Consider the following 18807-nt stretch of genomic DNA (forward strand, 5'->3'; position numbering starts at 1 on the left):
CCTCGGAGCTGCTCGGGCTGCGCGCGGAGCGGGCTCCGGAGGGAAGTCCCGAGACAAAGGGAAGCGCCGCCGCCGCCGCCCCGCTCGGTCTTCCACCTGTCCGCGACGCTCGCCGGGGCCGCGGCCGCCCGAGGTGAGCGCGGGCGGGGGCCGGGCCGGGGCCGCGGGGCGGAGGTCGGGCCGAGGCCTCTACTCCTGTCGGGCCCGGGCCCCCGGCTGCCCCGCGCCCCGCCCCGCCGAGCCGGGCCCCGCGCCGCGGCCGAGCTTCCCGGGGAGCCCGAGAGGCCCCACGCTCGGCGCCGGTTCGGTCCGCGCTGCTGGCGCCGCGGGGCTGCGGCCCGAGCGCCCCGGCCGCCGCAGGCCTTGGGGGCCGGGGCTCCCCCACTTCGCCCCCGAGGTGCTCCTGGCGCGGGGCCGGGGCAGCCACCTGCAGCCGGGGCCCCGCGAGGCCGCGCCTTCCTTCTGCGCGGGGAGCGGCTTCCGGGGTCACTGTCGCCCCGCGGACGGAGGGGATGGGTCGCGGGGGAGACTCTTGGATTGCAACACCGCTGGCTCGCGGGGGTGGGGGCCGGCGAGCGGGCCTGTTTTCGGTGCCTTAAAACCAAAACAAGTCTAAGTTTTCCTGCTCCTCTGAAGATGCTGCCCTGGCGCTTGCTGGGGCCCTGAACGTGAGCGCCTCGCTGGAGGGAGTTTTATTGTTTTGGGGATGGGTTTTTACCGGTTGAATAGTGGTTGGCTCTGGTAGTTAACGTGCGTGGGAGGAAGGTAAGGGAGTGATTAGCTGGGCTTGTGATCGTGGCCTGTAGTCACGCTTGAATCGCAGAATGAAGTGGTTTCGTTTTTATAATTGGAAGTTAAGATTTGTTTCTCTGTTTGCAAAGTGCCTGTCTTTGGGGAGTTCGGTTTGTTTCCTTTTATAGGACCTACCCCGAATGTTTCTTGAAGAACAAGAAACATTGCGTTTGGGTAGAGAAGCTGTGCAGCGGAAGACAGGACGGATCCTGAGTTTGTCCTCATTGCTTCTTCAGAGGTCCCTTCCCTAGACCACTGGGTGGGTGAAGGTGTGCGCTTGTGTGATGTGTCAGGGTTTGGGATCTTGCTTCAGAAACATTCTGGGGGCCTGGGGCAGATCAGGTGCGGCCAGGTGAGCGTCTCCTGACTGCAGGTGCCTGGGTCTTGTAGAAGGGAATACCTCCCCAAGCCTGGGAGAGTTTGCGTTTGGGTGCAGGAGGACCTTTACAGGCTTCTTGTGCCAGCCGTCGTGGCGACCACCCGTTGTGGAGATGAGTGCGGTGGAGTTGTGAGAGGTGAGTGCTTTGCTCACCCTCAGCCAGGAAGTTGCTCGGAAGTCGGTGCTGTCAACCAGCAGAGCAAGGTGGTGATCCGAGAAGCTAAAGCTCAGCCGGTCGCGGGTGCCCAGCAGGACAGAAGGCAGACCTTCAGGCCGCTCCTGGAGTGCGTGGCCCTGTCCTGGTTGCTGCAGTGTCTGGGCCTTGCTTGGCTGTGATAGATAAGGGTTGTTTTTGTCTTTGCCTCATAGAAGTTCCCTGCTCTGAAGGGTCTAGTAACTGCTAGCCATTCACTTAGTGCTTATCTGTTAATTTGGAAGGACAAATTCGATTTTCAGCGAGATTTTGAATGCTGGGTCTGTGTTGTGATTACATTGTAACACATTGGCCACTTTCTCCAGGAGGCCAGTAGGAGGGGGAGCAGGGGGAGGGGCCTGGCTTCTGCCTAGGACAGGGTGGGTGTGCACCTGTGGCTCCTTGCCCTGTGGTGCAGTTTCCTGTGAGACCACCCCGTGGTGCTGAGTGCTTTGGGGCAGGGGATACAGCAGCATCAGCCAGACCTTGGCGGGAGGTCTCACAGGAGCACCCTCACGACTTCTCACATCTGAGACAGCAATAGCTAGGTGCTGGGACGGGGGCCTCTAGGTGGCTCTGTCCGGTCTTCAGTAGGAGGGCTACCTGTGGCAGGGTTCCAGGCCTGGCTGGCCTCTCTGGGGCCTGGCCTTGCCTGGCTGTGAGGATCGTGTTGGCCATGGTCCTTCAGTGTCTGGAGCACTGGCCTGGGGCTTCAGAGACCTGCTTGATACCTGGCCCCGCTCAGACCCCGGGCACCTGGGAGGTCGTGGCTTCTCAAAACGGCCGTTCACCAGGCTGCTTTGCACCGCACCAGGCACAGGCTGTGGCTACTCATGAAGCCCACCCTGGGGCTGGGGAAGCGAGAGCTGTGAGTTCTCAAGCCACAACTGAGCTGCTCCATGTGGAAGTGGAGGGTGGAGACACGTGCAGAGAGAGCCTTGAAACCGTGGTTGGCGGGAGCTCCACTCCACTCTGGGCTCGAACCCTGCCTGCCCACAGCTGAGCCCAGCTGTGTCCCCCACTTTCTCCCTTTCTGGCCCCTGGCTTCCCCCCACCCCCACTTAGAGAAGGGCATGGGGATGGGCAAGTGGTCCAGAGGGCAGGCGGCCTGCGGGCTCCTCTGCATCCCTGTGAGGAGGGCATGGGGAGGGACATCCCGGTGGGGCCCAGTCTGGGGCTACCTGTCTTGGACTTAATCGTGTAGCTGGAGGCCAGTGCCCGGATGGCCCCTGTCACCCTCTCGCTGTGATGCCAGCACCTACTGACTGGAGGACCCGGGTTCCTTTACCTGATTTTTCTCAGGCTGCCCTGAGGATCCGTGTTTGGTTAAAAAGGAGCCAAATCCACCTGCAGGGCAGGCGGCTCTAGCAGCCCCGCCTGGCTTCCAGCACCCTGGTTCCCTGGCGACACTGGACCCGCCTGGGCTTCCTTGATCCCAGCCCCACCCCTGATTTCTGCTTTGCTGCCTCGGGAAGCCATCGTGCCGCCCAAAACCTGAATGTGGGCCTCTCGGAGCTCCTTCCTCAATGAGTCTGCTGGGGACTGGGCCTTGCCTCCCTAACAAGTGCCAGGTGAGGCTGCGGCGGCTCTGGCCCAGGTGGAGCTGCTGACCTGGCCCCTTCCTGCAGCTGTGAGGTGTGTGAGGTTCGTGGGCCTGCACAGGTGCGGGCGCCATCCAGGTCACCAGGGCCCTTGTAGGGACGGCCCCCCCACAGTTTGGAAGGCCTGGCGCAGCCCCCAGCTTTGTCGAGGTGGCCCTTGCTTGGCGCTGAGATGCCAGACTTGGAGGCAGCTTCAGTGTTCTTGTGGACTTTGAAAACCAGCACACACTTGGGTTTGAATTCTCTGGCAGGTTTTGTGCCCTGAGTGCTGTTTTTCATGGTAAAGGTGACCACCAGTAGGGTGACAGGTGAGGCTGGTGTCGAGGCTGCTGGCCCTGTTTGCCTGGTGTCCCCGGGGACAGTGCGGGCCGACAGGCTCCCGCTGGGAACCAGAAGGCAAAGGTGCCAAGCCCCTGAGGTCCCGTGCAGAAGTGTGGAGCTGGAATCTGGCGTGTGTGCCGCTGCCTCTGACCAGGGACCTGGTCCTGTACCCCATGCTCCTGCCCTGCCCCACAGGACCCGTCTGTCCCCTGAAGCCACAGGGACATGCTAGCGGCTGCAGGGTTCGGGAACGGTGGCCCTGTGGGGGGCTCCTCTTTCAGCGAGGCTGAGCCTCTGCCCTGTGGTACTTGTTCCACTCTGTCTTCAACACGGTGAAACCCCATCTCTACTAAAAATACAAAAATTAGCCGGGCATGGTGGCGGGGGCCTGTAGTCCCAGCTACCCGGGAGGCTGAGGCAGGAGAATTGCTTGAACTCAAGAAACGGAGGTTCCAATGAGCCGAGATAGTGCCACTGCACTCCAGCCTGAGGGACAGAGTGAGACTCCATCTCAAAAAAAAAAAAAAAAAAAAAAAAAAACAATATTAGGTGTCCCCCTGGCCCGGCTTGAGTCTCAGTTCTGAGCGCCTGATAGTAAGGCAGGGACCCAGATAGTAAGGCGGGGACCCAGCCCTGCCTAGTCCCCACCTGACGGTTCAGTGAGGACCCTGCCACGCCAGCCACCACAGGGTGGCAGCTACCGCCCAGCCACAGCGGCCCAGCCTCTGAACATCCGTCTCCACCGTGGAGCAGAGGCCACGGCACGTGTCGCAGACCAGGGCTCGGGGGGCCCATGGGGAAGGGGTCCTACCTGCCCCCCCACCCCCGGTGATCTGGGATCCACTCATGAGGCCTCCCCTGGTAGACCCCGGGGTCGGATGACGGCTTCCAGGAGGAGAGTCTCTGCTGGGCTGGGCTGGCGCCTGTTAGGAGCAAGACTGCCCACTGCGGGCCGTGTGCACGTGGTAGGGCGGCAGGAGCCCGCTAGCCTGTCCTGACCCCGTGCTCTGCCTCCTGTGTTCCAGGGACTCTGAACATGTCGGGGATCGCCCTCAGCAGACTCGCCCAGGAGAGGAAAGCATGGAGGAAAGACCACCCGTTTGTAAGGAGGGCTTCGTTTCCGTGTGCAGTGCCGCGGACGGCCCCCCTGGGCTGAAACCGTGCCCCCCCCCACTGGGAGGGAGCTGGCCGCGTGCCTGGGTCGCGCTGGTGGGGCTCGCGGACCAGTTCTCGGTGGTTTTGGTCAAACGAGATGCCACCGCACTGATGTGCTTTTGTGGTTGTTTTCTCTCAGGGTTTCGTGGCTGTCCCAACAAAAAATCCCGATGGCACGATGAACCTCATGAACTGGGAGTGCGCCATTCCAGGAAAGAAAGGGGTAAGAGGCGCGCGCTGCTAGCCTCCTGCCTGTCGGGGCTCAACAGATGCGTGTGGCAACGCCACGGGGAAACTGCTCAGCCCCTGCCGTCTGTGACGGCCGCCCTTGTCACGGGCTGCGGACAACAGGTCAGATCCCCAGCTGTGGCCTGGCCCCCGCCCCGTGCGGACTTGAGCTCAGAAGGTGGTGCTGGCAAGGTTGGGGTGACAGCTGTGTCCCCACCGAGGGCATTTCTGGTTGAGAAGGAAGCAGGCTGGGCACAGGGCTGAGCTGTGGCAGAGGGGAGGGGCTCTGGTGTGTGTTGGGAGCAGGCCTGAGGGCGGGCAGCCTTTGCAGGCTGGAACCCGGGATTCTGCTGTGTCCTTCCAGGTGTGGCTCAGGTCACGGGAGCTGGGTTTGCTGGAGAGCCACCCCGGCGTAAAGCCGCCTCCTGGAGAACCTCCTGGGGCACAGGGACTGGCGACAGCAGCCTAGGATGCCTGCTTGGGGCGCCCTGTGTGTCTGTGGGGAGCAGGGCGGCCTGTGTGCCTGTCGTCTTTGCCCGGCTCCCGTGAAGCACTTGGCCGGGGACTCCAGGCTGGTGTGCACATAAGGTTCATGCTGGTGAACCCTGAAGGAAGGAGAGAGCCCTGAGGTGCTGGTCCTGCCCGAGGCCTTGTTCCCTCCGGCCCATGCCACCCTCTGGGTTTCACTCAAACTCAAAGCAGCTTCGGTGCCCCTGAGCTGAGCAGTCCCAGCAGGTCTCAGCTTTGCCTGAGACATGGTGTCACTTGGGTTTGTCGCTTGTCTGAGGCTCTGCTGAGAACGTCCCTTGCTCTTCACGTCACGGCGACGCAGGTGTGCGGCCCCGAGGAAGACGGGAGTGGTGTCGGATTGTGGGGTGGCAAAGGCGCCTCATCCAGGCAGGATCTGGGGCGGGGCTTGCAGAACCCTTGGGGCGAAGGCTGTGCTTTTGGTGCTGCCGCCCCAGTGTGTGGCACCCGCCGCCCCGGCCCAGCCCCCGAACCCCGTCTCGTCTCCTTTCTAGGAGGACCTTTCCGACTTACTCTCTGGGCACAGCAGAGGTCCTGACAGTCCCCTTGGTGGGGCCAGTTCAGGCTTTAGGCTGGTTTGGGAGCCGCCACTGTCGGGCCTCTGGCCCCGGTGTCCTGGCAGTCGTGGGAGTTGTGTCCTAGAAGCGAGCGCCTTCCTCCTGGGCTGGCCTGAGGCGGGCAAGCCGCCCATCTCACCACAGTTTATTTCCCCACAGACTCCGTGGGAAGGAGGCTTGTTTAAACTACGGATGCTTTTCAAAGATGATTATCCGTCTTCACCACCAAAATGTAAGTAGCTCACTGTTGAGTGTCCTGGAAGTCAGCCTGTTCCTGTGGGGATCGGAGTTCTCTCCAAAGAGGCCCCAGGCTGTGGCCGTGGCGCCCGGGCCAGGCGATCCACGTGGAGCTGGGAGGAAGATCACAGACCTGGAGGTCGGCTTTGATCCCTGATCCCCGGCTCAGGCTGCAGATTCGAGTCTGTTTCCAGCTCCGGGGGTGGGCAGTGCACGTAATAGACTTAGTCTCTCGTCCCAGCTAATTGGCTGTGAAGCTCCAGAGTCCTGTGGAGGGAAGGGCTGTGAGATCCAGGCTGGAGCTCCTGGGCTAGGAGTGCCTGGACCCTCAGTGGTTGTTGGCGATGAAGACAGGATTTGGTGCCCACAAGACCCCGGCCCTGGCCGGGATGCATGTGCAGAAGGACCATCACTCAGAGTCTCACCCTCTGAGGATTTATCTTGCTCCACCTTCTTAGTGCTCTTCCTGTGGTTTCTTACGTTCTCTCCCAACCGTGGCTGTGTCTGCAGCCTGGGCAGGCCTCGAGTAGGTGAACAGCAGAGAAGGCGTGGGAAGAAAGGGCTGAGGCTGGGTTCAAAATCGAGCCTACAGCTAAGTTAATGATCTCAGTCAGTTCGGCAAAACTCAGGAGAGGAGGGAGAGGACCGCCACGTAGCTGGAAATCGGTGGGCCCTGTCTGTGGTGAATTCCACGCGTTAACACGCACCCAGCATCTAGAGAGTGCCTGGCCACGGCGCGGCGAGAGCTGTGTGTAAAAGCTTCCCCTGCGACTCGCTCAAGACACACAAGTGTTTTCCACAGTGGCACCGACCGGAGGAGCTCGAGGGCTGCTGACAGCACCACCCGGCTGAGACTTGCTTCATTTTGGATTGTCCTTTGCTGTTTGATTTTTTTTTTTTTTTTTTAACCATGAGTGGATATTAAGATGATTTATTTTAATTAAGAAAAATAAAGAATGGGACAGAGTAGCTGCTTTCATTTATTCCGTTCAACCATTTATTGGAATTCCAAGCAAATGCAGCAAGATGAGAAAAAGAAGTCACAATGGAAGAGGTGGCGAGGAAGGCCAGGACAACAGCTCACTAAAGCTGAGGTGCAAGCAAGGCTGGGCGCGGTGGCTCACGCCTGGAATCCCAGCACTTTGGGAGGCCGAGGTGGGAGGATCACCTGAGATGAAGACCAGCCTGGTCAACGTGGAGAAACCCCGTCTCTACTAAAAAAAAAAATACAAAAAATAGTAGGTGTGGTGGCGGGCGCATGTAATCCCAGCTACTTGGGAGGCTGAGGCAGGAGAAGTGCTTGAACCCAGGAGGCTAAGTTGCGGTGAGCCTAGTTCACACCACTGCACTCCAGCCTGGGCAGCAGAGCGAGACCCTGTCTCAAAAAAAGAAAAATAGCACAGGACATGGTGAAGGAAACAAAACTAAGTAACTATAAAAATAAAATAGAGATTGAGATATACACAAACCCGCTCTTATATCATTTCAATGACCAAGGATTTAAAACTATGCCATTTATAGCAGCTTGAAATACGTTGGAATACAATAAAAGATTGGTTGAGGACTTCTCTACTGAAAACTGAAGAATATTCCAAGGGAAGCCGAGGCTGGCCTGAGCAGTAACTGAGCTCTGCTTTGCGTGTGGAGGGGAAGACACGGTGCTGCACAGGCGGCCCTTCTCTCCAGGCCCACTGTGGATTCCGTGTGATCCCAGCCGAGTCAAGCACATCTTGGTGGAAACTGCCCCGCGGACTCTGGAAATGCAGAAATGCAGAGGCCTTGGCTTCTCGGTAGGGGTGGCGAGACCCAGGCTGAGGCGGTGGTGCACAGCACACCCCCCCACCCCACCACCCCCGCCAGATCTGCCACGGGACGCGGTGATGAGAGTGCGGGATTGCTGAGGACAGGCAGGCAGGCCTGTGGACAGAGTGAGGAGTCGAGGCCACACTGGTGGTGGCTTGGGCTGTGACAGGACCAGTCCTAAGGGATGTCCCAGCAGGAGAGACGAGCCCTGCCTCCCACCGTAGAGAAACAGCTTCCGGAAGGACTGTGGTGCCCGAGCGGAACGGCGTGGAGAGGATGACCCAGGAGGGCGTCTCGCGAGCTCTGGGCAGGCAGGGATCTCTTCACCAGGGATGCGCTGAAGTGCTGGCCGGGGGGAGACCGACGGGTTGACTAAATGGAAATTAAGAATCTCTCTCTATCCCAAAGACTGCAGGTGGCGCCAGGCAGGTGGGCACACCGTAGTGTATGTACGTATCTCAGCCCTCGCCCTGAATCTACCAAGAGCTCCTGGGAATCCGTAAGAAGGCAGACAGCCATGACGCCTCTACCTGGCCAGCAAACGCGGCAGGGATGCCTGGCTTTGCCAAAGAGTGGAAGCCTCCGCAGTGGGACCTGTCGTACCGCACAGGGGAGCAGACAGCCGCAGCACAGGGCAGCGGGAGCCTGAACCACCGCTGGAGCGGGCAGATGTTCTGAACGTTTCCCCTGGACGCTGCCTGCCGCGCTGGTGGAAGCCGAGCTCATGTTGTAATGCCTGGCTGTTCACTCGAGTCAATCAAGATTCACAGAAACACACGCGTGTGTCCACCAGAGGCACAGATGGGTGTCGGTGTCACCCCCACTTGCCACAGCCCAGACGTCCTAGGATGACAGATGGGGAAGAGTGAAGAGGCCTCATGACACCTGGCAGGCAGTCCAGACAGGAGGGCACCCCCTTTCTGTTCCTTCTGCGAAGCATGGCCACCTCCAAGCTGGAGGCCATGAGGAAGGAGGAGGCAGCCCCCACCTTGGGAGGGCCTGGCGGTGCTGGCGTCCAGCATCTCTGTGGGCCTGGCGGTGCTGGCGCCCAGCATCTCTGCCTTTCTGTGGGTAAGTTGTGATTGGTAGAAGAAACGAGATTGAGAAATCAGATTAAATTGAAATTAGGCACTTGTGTTTGCCAAAAGATTCTCTTAGAAGAGTGAAAAGTAGGGCTGGGCACGATGGCTTACACCTGTAATCCCAGCACTTTGGGAGTCCGAGGCCAGTGGATCGCTTAAGGTCAGGAGTTTGAGACCAGCCTGACCAACATGGAGAAACCCCGTCTCTAATAAAATAGAAAAATTAGCCAAGTTTGATGGCGGGTGCCTGTAATCTCAGCTACCCTGGAGGCTAAGGTGAGGCGGGAGAATGACTTGAACCTGGGAGGCGAAGGCTGCAGTGAGCCGAGATTGTATCACGTCACTCCAACCCACGCAACAGAGTGAAACTCCATCTCGAAAAATTTTAAAAGCAAAAACTCAAGCCCCGAGCAGGAGAAGAGGCCTGTACGTGTCACTTGAAGAGCTCCGAAGCAGTCGCCAGGAAGCAGTCCGGGCTGAAAGGGGCGCTCCGTGGTCACCAGGAGACGCAGTGTAGGCCGCTGTGCACCTCACCCAGTGGCTGGAATCCACCAGTGACAGCCCGCATGAGCAGCCTGGAAGCAGCACGGCTTGAGGACCGATGCTGTGACCCCACATTGCACAGCAGTGCACTCACGCCAGTGTTCATACTCAGGATGGCCACGCAGCTGCTGGTGTCGCCTATGGGCTCCTGCAGTGTGGGATGGTCCGCCGTGTGGGATGGTCGCAGCGTGGGGCGGTCTGCGGTGGTGTCCTCACTGCATTCTCCAGGGCGTGTGCCCTGTGCGCTCTGTGATACCTGAAGTCCAGGAAGCTGCCCCTGGGTGTTGGAGTTGGGATTACGGGGCAGACGCAGTGGTCGGTAGGAGCGAGTGTTCGGGAAGCTGTAGGTGTTTGTGGCGCGTCGGCTTTGAGAGAATTCCTCAGGCTGCGCTGGACTTGCCGCACTGTGTGCCCTCCATAGCATTGAGGGAGAATGCCCGGGAAAAGACGGGAAATAGCCTAGAATATCAACGGTGATGGCCCCGATGGGGCTAATGGTGGCAAACTTTTTTGCTTTTTTGTAAAGAAATAACACAGGGTCCTAAAAGCCCACGTGTCCTGGAAGCAGAGGGTCTGCGTAGGAACTGCCGACTCTGGAAGGGCCTTGGCTATGTCCCTGGACATCTCCCGCAGCTCCTCCTATCTCCCCTGAGTCTGGCCCAGCTGGGAACGACGTGGGGGCCACAGGTTAAGTGGCCACCCGGGGGCCTGTGTTCCCAGACGGCCTGGCTGTGCCGGGAGTTCTGTCCTGGGAGAGAGACGGCTTCGTCTCTGGCCTGCGGCCGTGTCCCCAAGGCTCTGTCCCCTGCGTGCAAAGGTGGACGTGTCTTCCTCTTGCCTCCTCGTGGCCACAATGTTATTTTTTTGGAAAGTTCTTGGCCACATAACCTGGCTCCCAACCCAGTGGCCCAGTGTTGGGAGGGGGTGGCGGGGGGGAAGGACATGACTTGGGGACAGTGCCTGCCTGCAAAAAGCGCTTTCTTTCTTCCTCGTTCTCCAGGTAAATTCGAACCACCATTATTTCACCCGAATGTGTACCCCTCGGGGACAGTGTGCCTGTCCATCTTAGAGGAGGACAAGGACTGGAGGCCAGCCATCACAATCAAACAGGTACGGGGCCTCCGCCACCCATATGGGCAGGGCTGCCTCAGTCTCCCCTCTGGACGCGCGGGTCTGCAGTCATTCTCAGTGGCTGAGGCCGAGTCTCACCGTGTCCCCCTTTCAGACTGCTCACACCCCTGTCTTGTGTTTTTGTTTCTGGCACAGATCCTATTAGGAATACAGGAACTTCTAAATGAACCAAATATCCAAGATCCAGCTCAAGCAGAGGCCTACACGATTTACTGGTTAGTAGCAGCCCTCGCCCCGCTGCTGGCAGCTCCTCTCCATCCCAGCCAAGGCCGCCTGGCAGGAGGGGAGTGGAGCACACAGGCTCACCCTAGAGACAGCCAGGGTCCGCACCTCCAGGGGAAGGTCGGGGCATAAACCCTGTGGGCAGCAGGCACCGACGCACAGGGTGTGCCGTGGGCGTGGACGGTGCCGGAGCCCTGTCTGGGGGAGGGAGCAGGCCAGGTGACGGGGGCTGTCTTGGGCCCCTACTAGGAGGGGAAGGACCTGGCCATGGGTGCCGGAGGAGGCCATGCTGAGGGGCTTGTCCACCTGCTCAGCCTCCTGTGGACCCCAGCCTCTTGCACTGCCCCTGCTGCTTATCCCCAGCCCCGCATACTTGGCTCCTCCTGTGGGGGCCCAGCACGGCTCAGTGATGTGATGCTGTCACATAGGCTCTGGGCTCCCACCCGGTCCCTGTGAGGAGGTGCTGTGGCTACAAGGGTTCCCGTGGTCCTGGGGTCACTGTCTGCACTGAGGAGGGCCTGGTGTGAGTGAGGATGCAGATGACAGCCAAACAGTGCTGGGGACAGCAGGGAGGACCCTGCCCTGAGCAGACGCCACGCGCCTGCCTGTCCTGTCCCCAGCCCTGGGGGCCGCCTCTGCAGCTGCTCTGGGCAGGTCCATAAGAAGGTGGGTTGGGGGCTCTGACCCCCACTGCTGCACCTGCAGCGTTGAGAAACCCAGCCCCATCTCAGCGTGGGTGCCCACACCTCTGAGGGGGTCTCGGGGGCCCCAGTGGCCGGGGACCCAGGAGACTCACCCTGCAGCCACCCCACATGTGCCTGCCACCATGGGCATCGGAGGCACGCTCCCTCCAGGGGGCATCTCCTGGTCGGGAGTGGGAGGCTGAGGGGTCACCGTTGCCCTTAGCCCAGCCCGCACCGGTTGTGAGGAAAAGCACCTGGTTTGGGCCGGGCGCAGTAGCTCATGCCTGTAATCCCAGCGCTTTGGGAGGCCAAGGTGGGCGAATCACGAGGTCAGGAGTTTGAGACCAGCCTGACCAACATAGTGAAACCCCATCCCTACTAAAAATACAAAAAGTTAATTGGGCGTAGTGCTGGGTGCCTGTAATCCCAGCTACTCGGGAGACTGAGGCAGGAGAATGGCTTGAACCCAGGAGGCGGAGGTTGCAGTGAGCGGAGATGGAGCCACGGCACTCCAGCCTGGCAGCAGAGCAGGATGCCATCTCAAAAAACAGAAGGCACCTGGCTTTGGAGAGATGTGTTTCTCCCTGGATGCAGGCCCAGCCCAGGTGTCTGCAAAGTGCCCTCCCTGCTGGCTGAGGGTGGCACAGAGGCCCCAGGCAGGGAGCAAGTGTCACAGCAGCCACCCCAGCCTCAGCCTGGCTCCCCTGCACACCTCACAGACGCTCAGTCGGCCGAGCCGTTGCTGGAACTGGCTCGTGGGATGTGGCGTGGCCTGGGTTTCGGTGTTGGCCTGCTGTGCCCTAGGAGTTCCGTGAAACGCATTCCACTGGGCAGGAAGCCACAGTGCTCACGAGTGTCACATGGCCCTTGAGGTAGAAAATATTTTCTTTTTTTTTTTTTTTGAAACAGAGTCTCACTCTGTCACCCAGGCTGGAGTGCAGTGGTGTGATCTCGGCTAACTGCAACCTCCGCCTCCTGGGTTCAAGTGATTCTCCTGCCTCAGCCTCCAAGTAGCTGGGATTACTGGTGCACACCACCACACTTGGCTAATTTTTGTATTTTTAGTAAAGACATGGTTTCACCATGTTGTCCAGGCTGATCTTGAACTCCTGACCTCAGGTGATCCACCCTCCTTGCCTCCCAAAGTGCTGGGATTACAGGCGTGAGCCACCGCGCCTGGAAAATGTTTTCCAGGCCATGTGTGGTGGCTCACGCCTGTAATCCCGGCACTTTGGGAGGCCAAGGTGGGCTGATTGGTTGAACCCAGGAGTTCACGACCAGATTGGGCAACACAGCAAGACCCCATCTCTACAAAAAATTAAAAATTTGCGCCGGGCGCGGTGGCTCAAGCCTGTAATCCCAGCACTTTGGGAGGCCGAGATGGGTGGATCACGAGGTCAGGAGATCGAGACCATCCTGGCTAACACGGTGAAACCCCGTCTCTACTAAAAATAAAAAAAATTAGCCGGGCGTGGTGGCGGGCACCTGTAGTCCCAGCTACTCGGGAGGCTGAGGCAGGAGAATGGCATAAAACCCGGGAGGCAGAGCTTGCAGTGAGCTGAGATCTGGCCACTGTACTCCAGCCTGGGTGACAGAGTGAGACTCCGTCTGAAAAAAAAAAAATTGCCAGGTGTAGTGGCTCACGCCTGTAATCCCAATGCTTTGCAAGGCCACTGCGGGAGGGCTGCCTGAGCCTGGGAGTTGGAGACGAGCCTGGGCAGCAAGGCAAGACTACCTCTCAAAAAAAAAAAAAAAAAAGTTAAGCCAGGCATGATGGTGCACGCCTGTAGTCCCAGCTATTTGGGAGGCTGAGGTGGGAGGATCGCTTGAGCCCAGGAGGTTGATGCTGCAGTGAGCTGAGATTGCAGCACTGCACTCCAGCCTGGGTGACAAAGCAAGACCCCATCTCAAAAAAAAGAAAGTAGGCCGGGCACGGTGGCTCACGCCTGTAATCCCAGCACTTTGGGAGACTGAGTCGGGCAGATCACGAGGTCAGGAGATCGAGATCATCCTGGTTAACATGGTGAAACCCCGTCTCTAGTGAACATACAAAAAATTAGCTGGGTATGGTGGTCCCAGTACCTGTATTCCCAGCTACTCGGGAGGCTGAGGCAGGAGAATGGCGTGAACCCGGGAGGCGGAGCTTGCAGTGAGCCGAGATCAAGCCGCTGCACTCCAGCCTGGGCGACAGAGCGAGACTCCGTCTCAAAAAAAAAAAAAGGAATGTTTTCCTGCTTAGCCCTTAGTTGGTCTGCCATCCCGAGCATGGTGTGGGCGTGAGCTCTGTCTGGCCTGCACCCCATTTGCCGGCCATCTCCAGAGCTGGGCTGTGGCTCCCACTTGCCGCATGGGCCAGGCAGGGTCGCAGTACCCCGCCCTGTGTGACTCTCCACTGTGTCTCCTGGGCTTGGTGCCTGCTGGGCTGCACTGTACACTTGTGTTCACGTAAACAAACGTTCTTTCTCCTGCAAACATCCACTTGAAAAGCGCCCTTTGTGAAGCATGTTTGCAGGTTTCAGTCCTTTTTCCTGGGTTTCGTGGAGGCCTTGGGCTGCGTTCTTGCCCTGGCAGGTGCCTCTTCTGGGGGCCCCTGCTTGGTAAAGGCAGAGCCGGGACATGTGGCCACTGCCTCTGGTTCCTTCCACGCCCACCCAGCTGAGCTGCTCTGCCCTGGGGCCAGCTGGTGGTCCAAGGAGGGCGCTGGGGTCTGGGGTGCAGTCCAGGCCCTTGGCCTGGGTGGGGGTGGCGCCTGCACTGCTGCCGTCCTGGGCTGTTGGCCTTCGCTCTGCACCAGGCCTGGCTTGGCTCAGTGTCTCAGACCAGGTCCAATCCTGGCGAGACTGCCAGGACTGCTACCTCAGGAACCACCTCCATGAATGTCACAGTGTTCCCCCATCCTCACGGTCACACTGCCCTGTGTCCCATCAGCTCCTAGGTGCAGCCTGGGCAGCTGTTTGCAGACGGAACCTCACTCTGCCCAGCTCCGGACGTGTGCCCTGATAACGCCTGCACTGCCCAGCTGGGGCACCACCCCCTTCCGAACCAGGCGTGCCTTCCCACATCTTTGCCCCTGGGGCTGAGCGCCTCATGGAAAAACCCTCCAGAAGTTTCTGTCTGTTTTGGGGAGTTGGCGAAGAACAGTGGCAAGCAATCAGTGTTTTCAGTTTATTAGCGCTGGCCCTAGACTTACAGAAAAGAGAAGCTGCTGATTGCTAGTTAGGACCAGACTTTTGGCACAGGTGACGATGTTGCAGGCCCCCTGGTGTGGGTCCCCTGGGGCCTGAGCCCTCCTCGCAGCCCTGCGGGGCCCCTCTGTCCTCCTCTGACACCACTTCCACTCAGCATGGTTCCTCTCCTCCCTGCCCTTCTGCCCCCCTCAGACCACAGGACAGTCTCAGCCAGGTCAGAGCCAGCCTGGGCTCCCCACCACGCAGGCCTTCCTGCTTCTGTTACTGTCACGAGCTCCACACTGCCCTTACCCAGGAGGTCCCGTCCTGCAGCCTGGTCTGCCAAGCTGGCTCCGGGGCCGGCGTGTGGGCCAGGCTGCTCAGCCCCCTAACACGTGTCTTTTCTTTTGACCTCCTCAGCCAAAACAGAGTGGAGTACGAGAAAAGGGTCCGAGCACAAGCCAAGAAGTTTGCGCCCTCATAAGCAGCGACCTTGTGGCATCGTCAAAAGGAAGGGATTGGTTTGGCAAGAACTTGTTTACAACATTTTTGCGAATCTAAAGTTGCTCCGTACAATGGCGAGTCACCTGGGGGGGTTGGGCGGGCGCCATCTTCCATTGCCGCCGCGGGTGCGCGGTCTCAATTCGCTGAATTGCCCGTTTCCATACAGGGTCTCTTCCTTCGGTCTTTTGTATTTTTGATTGTTATGTAAAACTTGCTTTTATTTTAATATTGATGTCAGTATTTCAACTGCTGTAAAATTATAAACTTTTATACTTGGGTAAGTCCCGCAGCAGCGAGTCCTCGCTCCGGGATGCAGGCATGCTTCTCACCGTGCAGAGCTGCACTTGGCCCCGGCTGGCTGTATGGAAACGCACCCTCCCTCTGCCGCTCCTCTCTAGAACCTGGGCTGTGCTGCTTTTGAGCCTCAGACCCCAGGTCAGCATCTCGGTTCTGCGCCACTTCCTTTGTGTTTATATGGCGTTTTGTCTGTGTTGCTGTTTAGAGTAAATAAACTGTTTATATAAAGGTTTTGGTTGCATTATTATTGAAAGTGTGAGGAGGAGGCCTCCGAGTGTCCCGCCCTCCCCACCTGACTGCAGCCCCACCGCGGGCCAGGACCAGGCTCTCCCATCTGCTTCGGATGTGCCCAGGCTGTGTGGCTCCGTCTTGCCCTGGATCTTTGTCAACAGGGCTGTGTACAAAGTGCTGCTGAGGTTTCTGTGCTCCCGGGATCTTCGGGCTATAGAGCGCTGGGCAGCTAAGATCTGCATAGGTCGGGATTGGCGTTGAGACCCTGGCAAGTGTGCACCGGTGCCAGCTGTCTAGAGGGCCACAGGGCCAGGTCCAGACCAGGGCTGGAGGCTGTGTGAGGACTTCTATCCAGGCAGCCTGCTGGCGGGGGTGCCCCTCAGTGGCCGGGTCACAGGGATGGAGCCGTGCTGTGCACAGGGTGCCACCTCGGGTGTCTGTGTCTCACGTCCTCCGGAGGCAGCCTTGCTACCACCCCTGGCAAACACGGGGTGCTTTCTCCAGGAGAGCCCACAGCCATGGCCCCTCCAGGGAGCGCCAGGTGGAGGGCCCTGGGCGGCCTGTGTCTGGAATTCTTCGTCCTGAGGTTACCTGAGCATGGCCTCTCCTGGGGAGGCTGTGCCACTCAGAAGCCGCCCTGATGCTGAGCCCTCTGCAGAGGCTGGGCCGGCCAGGCCTCTTGGGGCTGCCTGAGCTGTGGCTGAACCGCTGTAAGAAGTGGCCTGGCTGGGAAGTTGGGTGCCAGTCACCTCCCAGCAGGAAGGTGCAGTGGACAGAGATGGGAAGCCCTGGGGGACACAGCCCGACGCTCCCAGCCCTCTAGCCTCCGACCCACCACCCAGTCTCCGCATCCTAGTGAGCTGGGCCCTCCTCAGTCTCGTTTCAAGCCCTGGGGCTGGAGCTGGCCCTGCTGCCCTGGTGCGCCCCGGCAGCTGGAGCTGGGTCCCGGTGGCCCAAGTGCAGGGTTCCAAGGGGGCGGGGCAGGTGCTCCCCAAAGGAGCCAAGAATGCAGGGAGGGCGGCTGCTGTGGGCTGGGAATCGAAGTTAGAGGTGACTTCCGAAGGCCCCCCCGAGCCGGCAGTGCCCCCCGCCCCCACCGGCAGCTCTGCAGTGCCAGTGCCTTGTTCGCTTTCCTGGTTACGTGCCCTGCAGTCACTGAGCTCTCGGTCTGACGCGTATGGTTTGTTTATAATGCAGGGGGCCTTACCTGGGGAATTCAGCTGGTTTGAATATTTGTAGCCCGCTCCCAGAATGTCTTATTTTGTAACGACTGAACTACATTTAGTAATAGTTACACATGTATATGGTTAATATATATGGAAATTCAGTATATTTTGTAGTTAACGTATTCTAAAGTAACGGATGTTTCTAGCCAATCGTAGTCACTTCAGCTAATGAAATGTTCCTTTTGTGGTACCACAGTCCTCGGCCTAACGAAGGACGTGAACCTTGTAACAGGAGAGCTCTGAAACGCGGTCACCTTTGTTTAGCGGAAGGGAGAGCGGGTTCCCGGCATGAGGTGCCTCGGAATTAATAAAGAATTGTGGGCGATGGGTTTACCACTGTATCTAAGAATCCACCAATTAAAGCATTTGCACAGACTGCAGTCTGCTGGGTGTGTCCTTTTCTGCCCTGTCCCTGGCTCCCCTGGCTGTGGGGGTGGGAGCCCACTGGGGCCACAGGGCCACTCCCCCCCATCCGGAGGTCCAGCCCTACACCCCAGGGTTTCCTTCCGGTCCTGCCTCCGGCCCTGTGTTAACCCCTCCGGGTGATACCCCTCTAGCCAAGGTGACCCCCAGGCTCAGGGTCTCTTCACCTGTACCTCCCTGGCCTGCTCTAGGGGACTCCTCCCTGGGGCTCGAGGCTGCTCTTGCTGCCCCTGGCAGGGGACTTCCTTGGGGAGCAGGGACCCCAGGTGCCCAGAGCTCTCCTCACAGGGCCCATCCAGGGCTGGCTAGAGCCACCAGGTAGGAGTCCGGTGCAGGAACCCCAGCCCCTGTGGGATGGGCTAGCCAGGCCTGAGCTGGCGCTCGGGGAGCCCTCCCTTGACTTTGGTGGTCGGGCTGGCCACACGTGCCCTCCGCCTCTCAGGTCCCTTGGGACTTGGGTGTGGCTGGGCTGGAGGAGGCTAGGAGATTTGGCCACCATGCTGGCCACTGCCCCCGGGGACACAGGCTCCTGGCCAGGCTGCTGGTCCCCAGGTCCCGTCACCTTCCTGGACCTGAGGCCCGGCCCCGCCATCACTCCCGGGTGCCACTGATGGGAAGCCTCCCTTGTGGTTACCATGACAACAAGTTGCCAGGTTGGAGGGCCTTGCACTGACTCAGACTGGCTGGAACTGGTTTGAGCCAGCTCCAGCAGGGAGGGGCCTGGGAGTGCTGGGTTTGGGATCCATCCCCAGCTGACCCTGATTCTGGGTCTGGGGGCGTCCTGAAGCACCTGCTCGGGAGAGGTAGCCTGAAACCCCCAGGCACCACCTGGTCTGAGGAAGCCGTTGGGCCCAGTTGGGGTGGGGGCTCCTGGCTTCGGCCCATTGGGTGGGAAGGGGCCGGGACAACTGGTCCCATCCACCCTGCCTGTCTCCGGCCCAGCCTGGTCCAAAGGCTCCTGCACCTGCCAGGAGCTTATCCAGCTCTTAGGACAAAATAGGAATGGGCTCAAGAAAACCACCGGCCACATGTGGCCTGGGCTCTTCCTTCCCTGGGCCTCTGCCCTTCCTCCAGGACGCCCTTCACTGAATAAGGCAAGTTCCTACTCCTAGATGCGGACTGTGCCTTATTTATTTATTTACTTATTTAGAGATGGAGTCTCACTCTGTCACCCAGGCTGGAGTGCAGTGGCGCGATCTCGGTTCACTGCAATCTCCGCCTCCCAGGTTCAAGCAATTCTGCCTCAGCCTCCCAAGCCTGGGCTGTGCCTTTAAAGATGGACTCTGAGGCTGGGCACGGTGGCTCACGCCTGTAATCTCAGCACTTTGGAAGGCTAAGGTGGGAGATCACCTGAGGTCAGGAGTTCAAGACCAGCCTGGCCAACACGGCAAATGCCCATCTCCATTAAAAATGCAAAAATTAGGCCGGGCATGGTGGCTCACGCCTGTAATCCTAGCACTTTGGGAGGCCTAGGCGGATGGATCACAAGGTCAGGAGTTCAAGA

The 18807-nt window shown here is 59.4% G+C and overlaps 1 protein-coding gene across 3 annotated transcripts; it reads left to right on the top strand.

Moving 5' to 3' along the window:
• LOC105485861 (ubiquitin conjugating enzyme E2 I) lies at positions 1 to 17260 on the top strand. 3 transcript variants are annotated; one of them, XM_071083843.1, is made up of 7 exons: positions 1 to 133; positions 4312 to 4388; positions 4581 to 4664; positions 5914 to 5986; positions 10420 to 10529; positions 10686 to 10765; positions 15043 to 17260. In XM_071083843.1, exons 2-7 carry the CDS (start codon positions 4323 to 4325, stop codon positions 15104 to 15106), a joined length of 477 nt encoding a protein of 158 aa, XP_070939944.1. In that variant the 5' UTR covers positions 1 to 133; positions 4312 to 4322; the 3' UTR covers positions 15107 to 17260. The 3 variants fall into 3 exon arrangements, with proteins under 3 accessions (XP_070939944.1, XP_070939943.1, XP_011746740.2); XM_071083842.1 differs by lacking the exon at positions 15043 to 17260 and having other exon boundaries at positions 10686 to 12580; XM_011748438.2 differs by lacking the exons at positions 1 to 133; positions 15043 to 17260 and adding an exon at positions 539 to 668 and having other exon boundaries at positions 10686 to 12581.
• The last annotated feature ends 1547 nt before the right edge of the window (positions 17261 to 18807 follow it).

Source organism: Macaca nemestrina, chromosome 18, assembly GCF_043159975.1.
Source record: "Macaca nemestrina isolate mMacNem1 chromosome 18, mMacNem.hap1, whole genome shotgun sequence".
NCBI lineage: Eukaryota > Metazoa > Chordata > Mammalia > Primates > Cercopithecidae > Macaca > Macaca nemestrina.

What these genes read in the sequence shown, in the direction of transcription:
- LOC105485861 (XM_071083842.1), top strand. Translation starts at nt 4,323, where the DNA reads ATGTCGGGGATCGCCCTCAGCAGACTCGCCCAGGAGAGGAAAGCATGG. An exon ending in CCATTCCAGGAAAGAAAGGG is followed by an intron (nt 4,665 to 5,913) that starts GTAAGAGGCGCG and finishes ATTTCCCCACAG; the next exon opens with ACTCCGTGGGAAGGAGGCTT. An exon ending in CAGCCATCACAATCAAACAG is followed by an intron (nt 10,530 to 10,685) that starts GTACGGGGCCTC and finishes TTTCTGGCACAG; the next exon opens with ATCCTATTAGGAATACAGGA.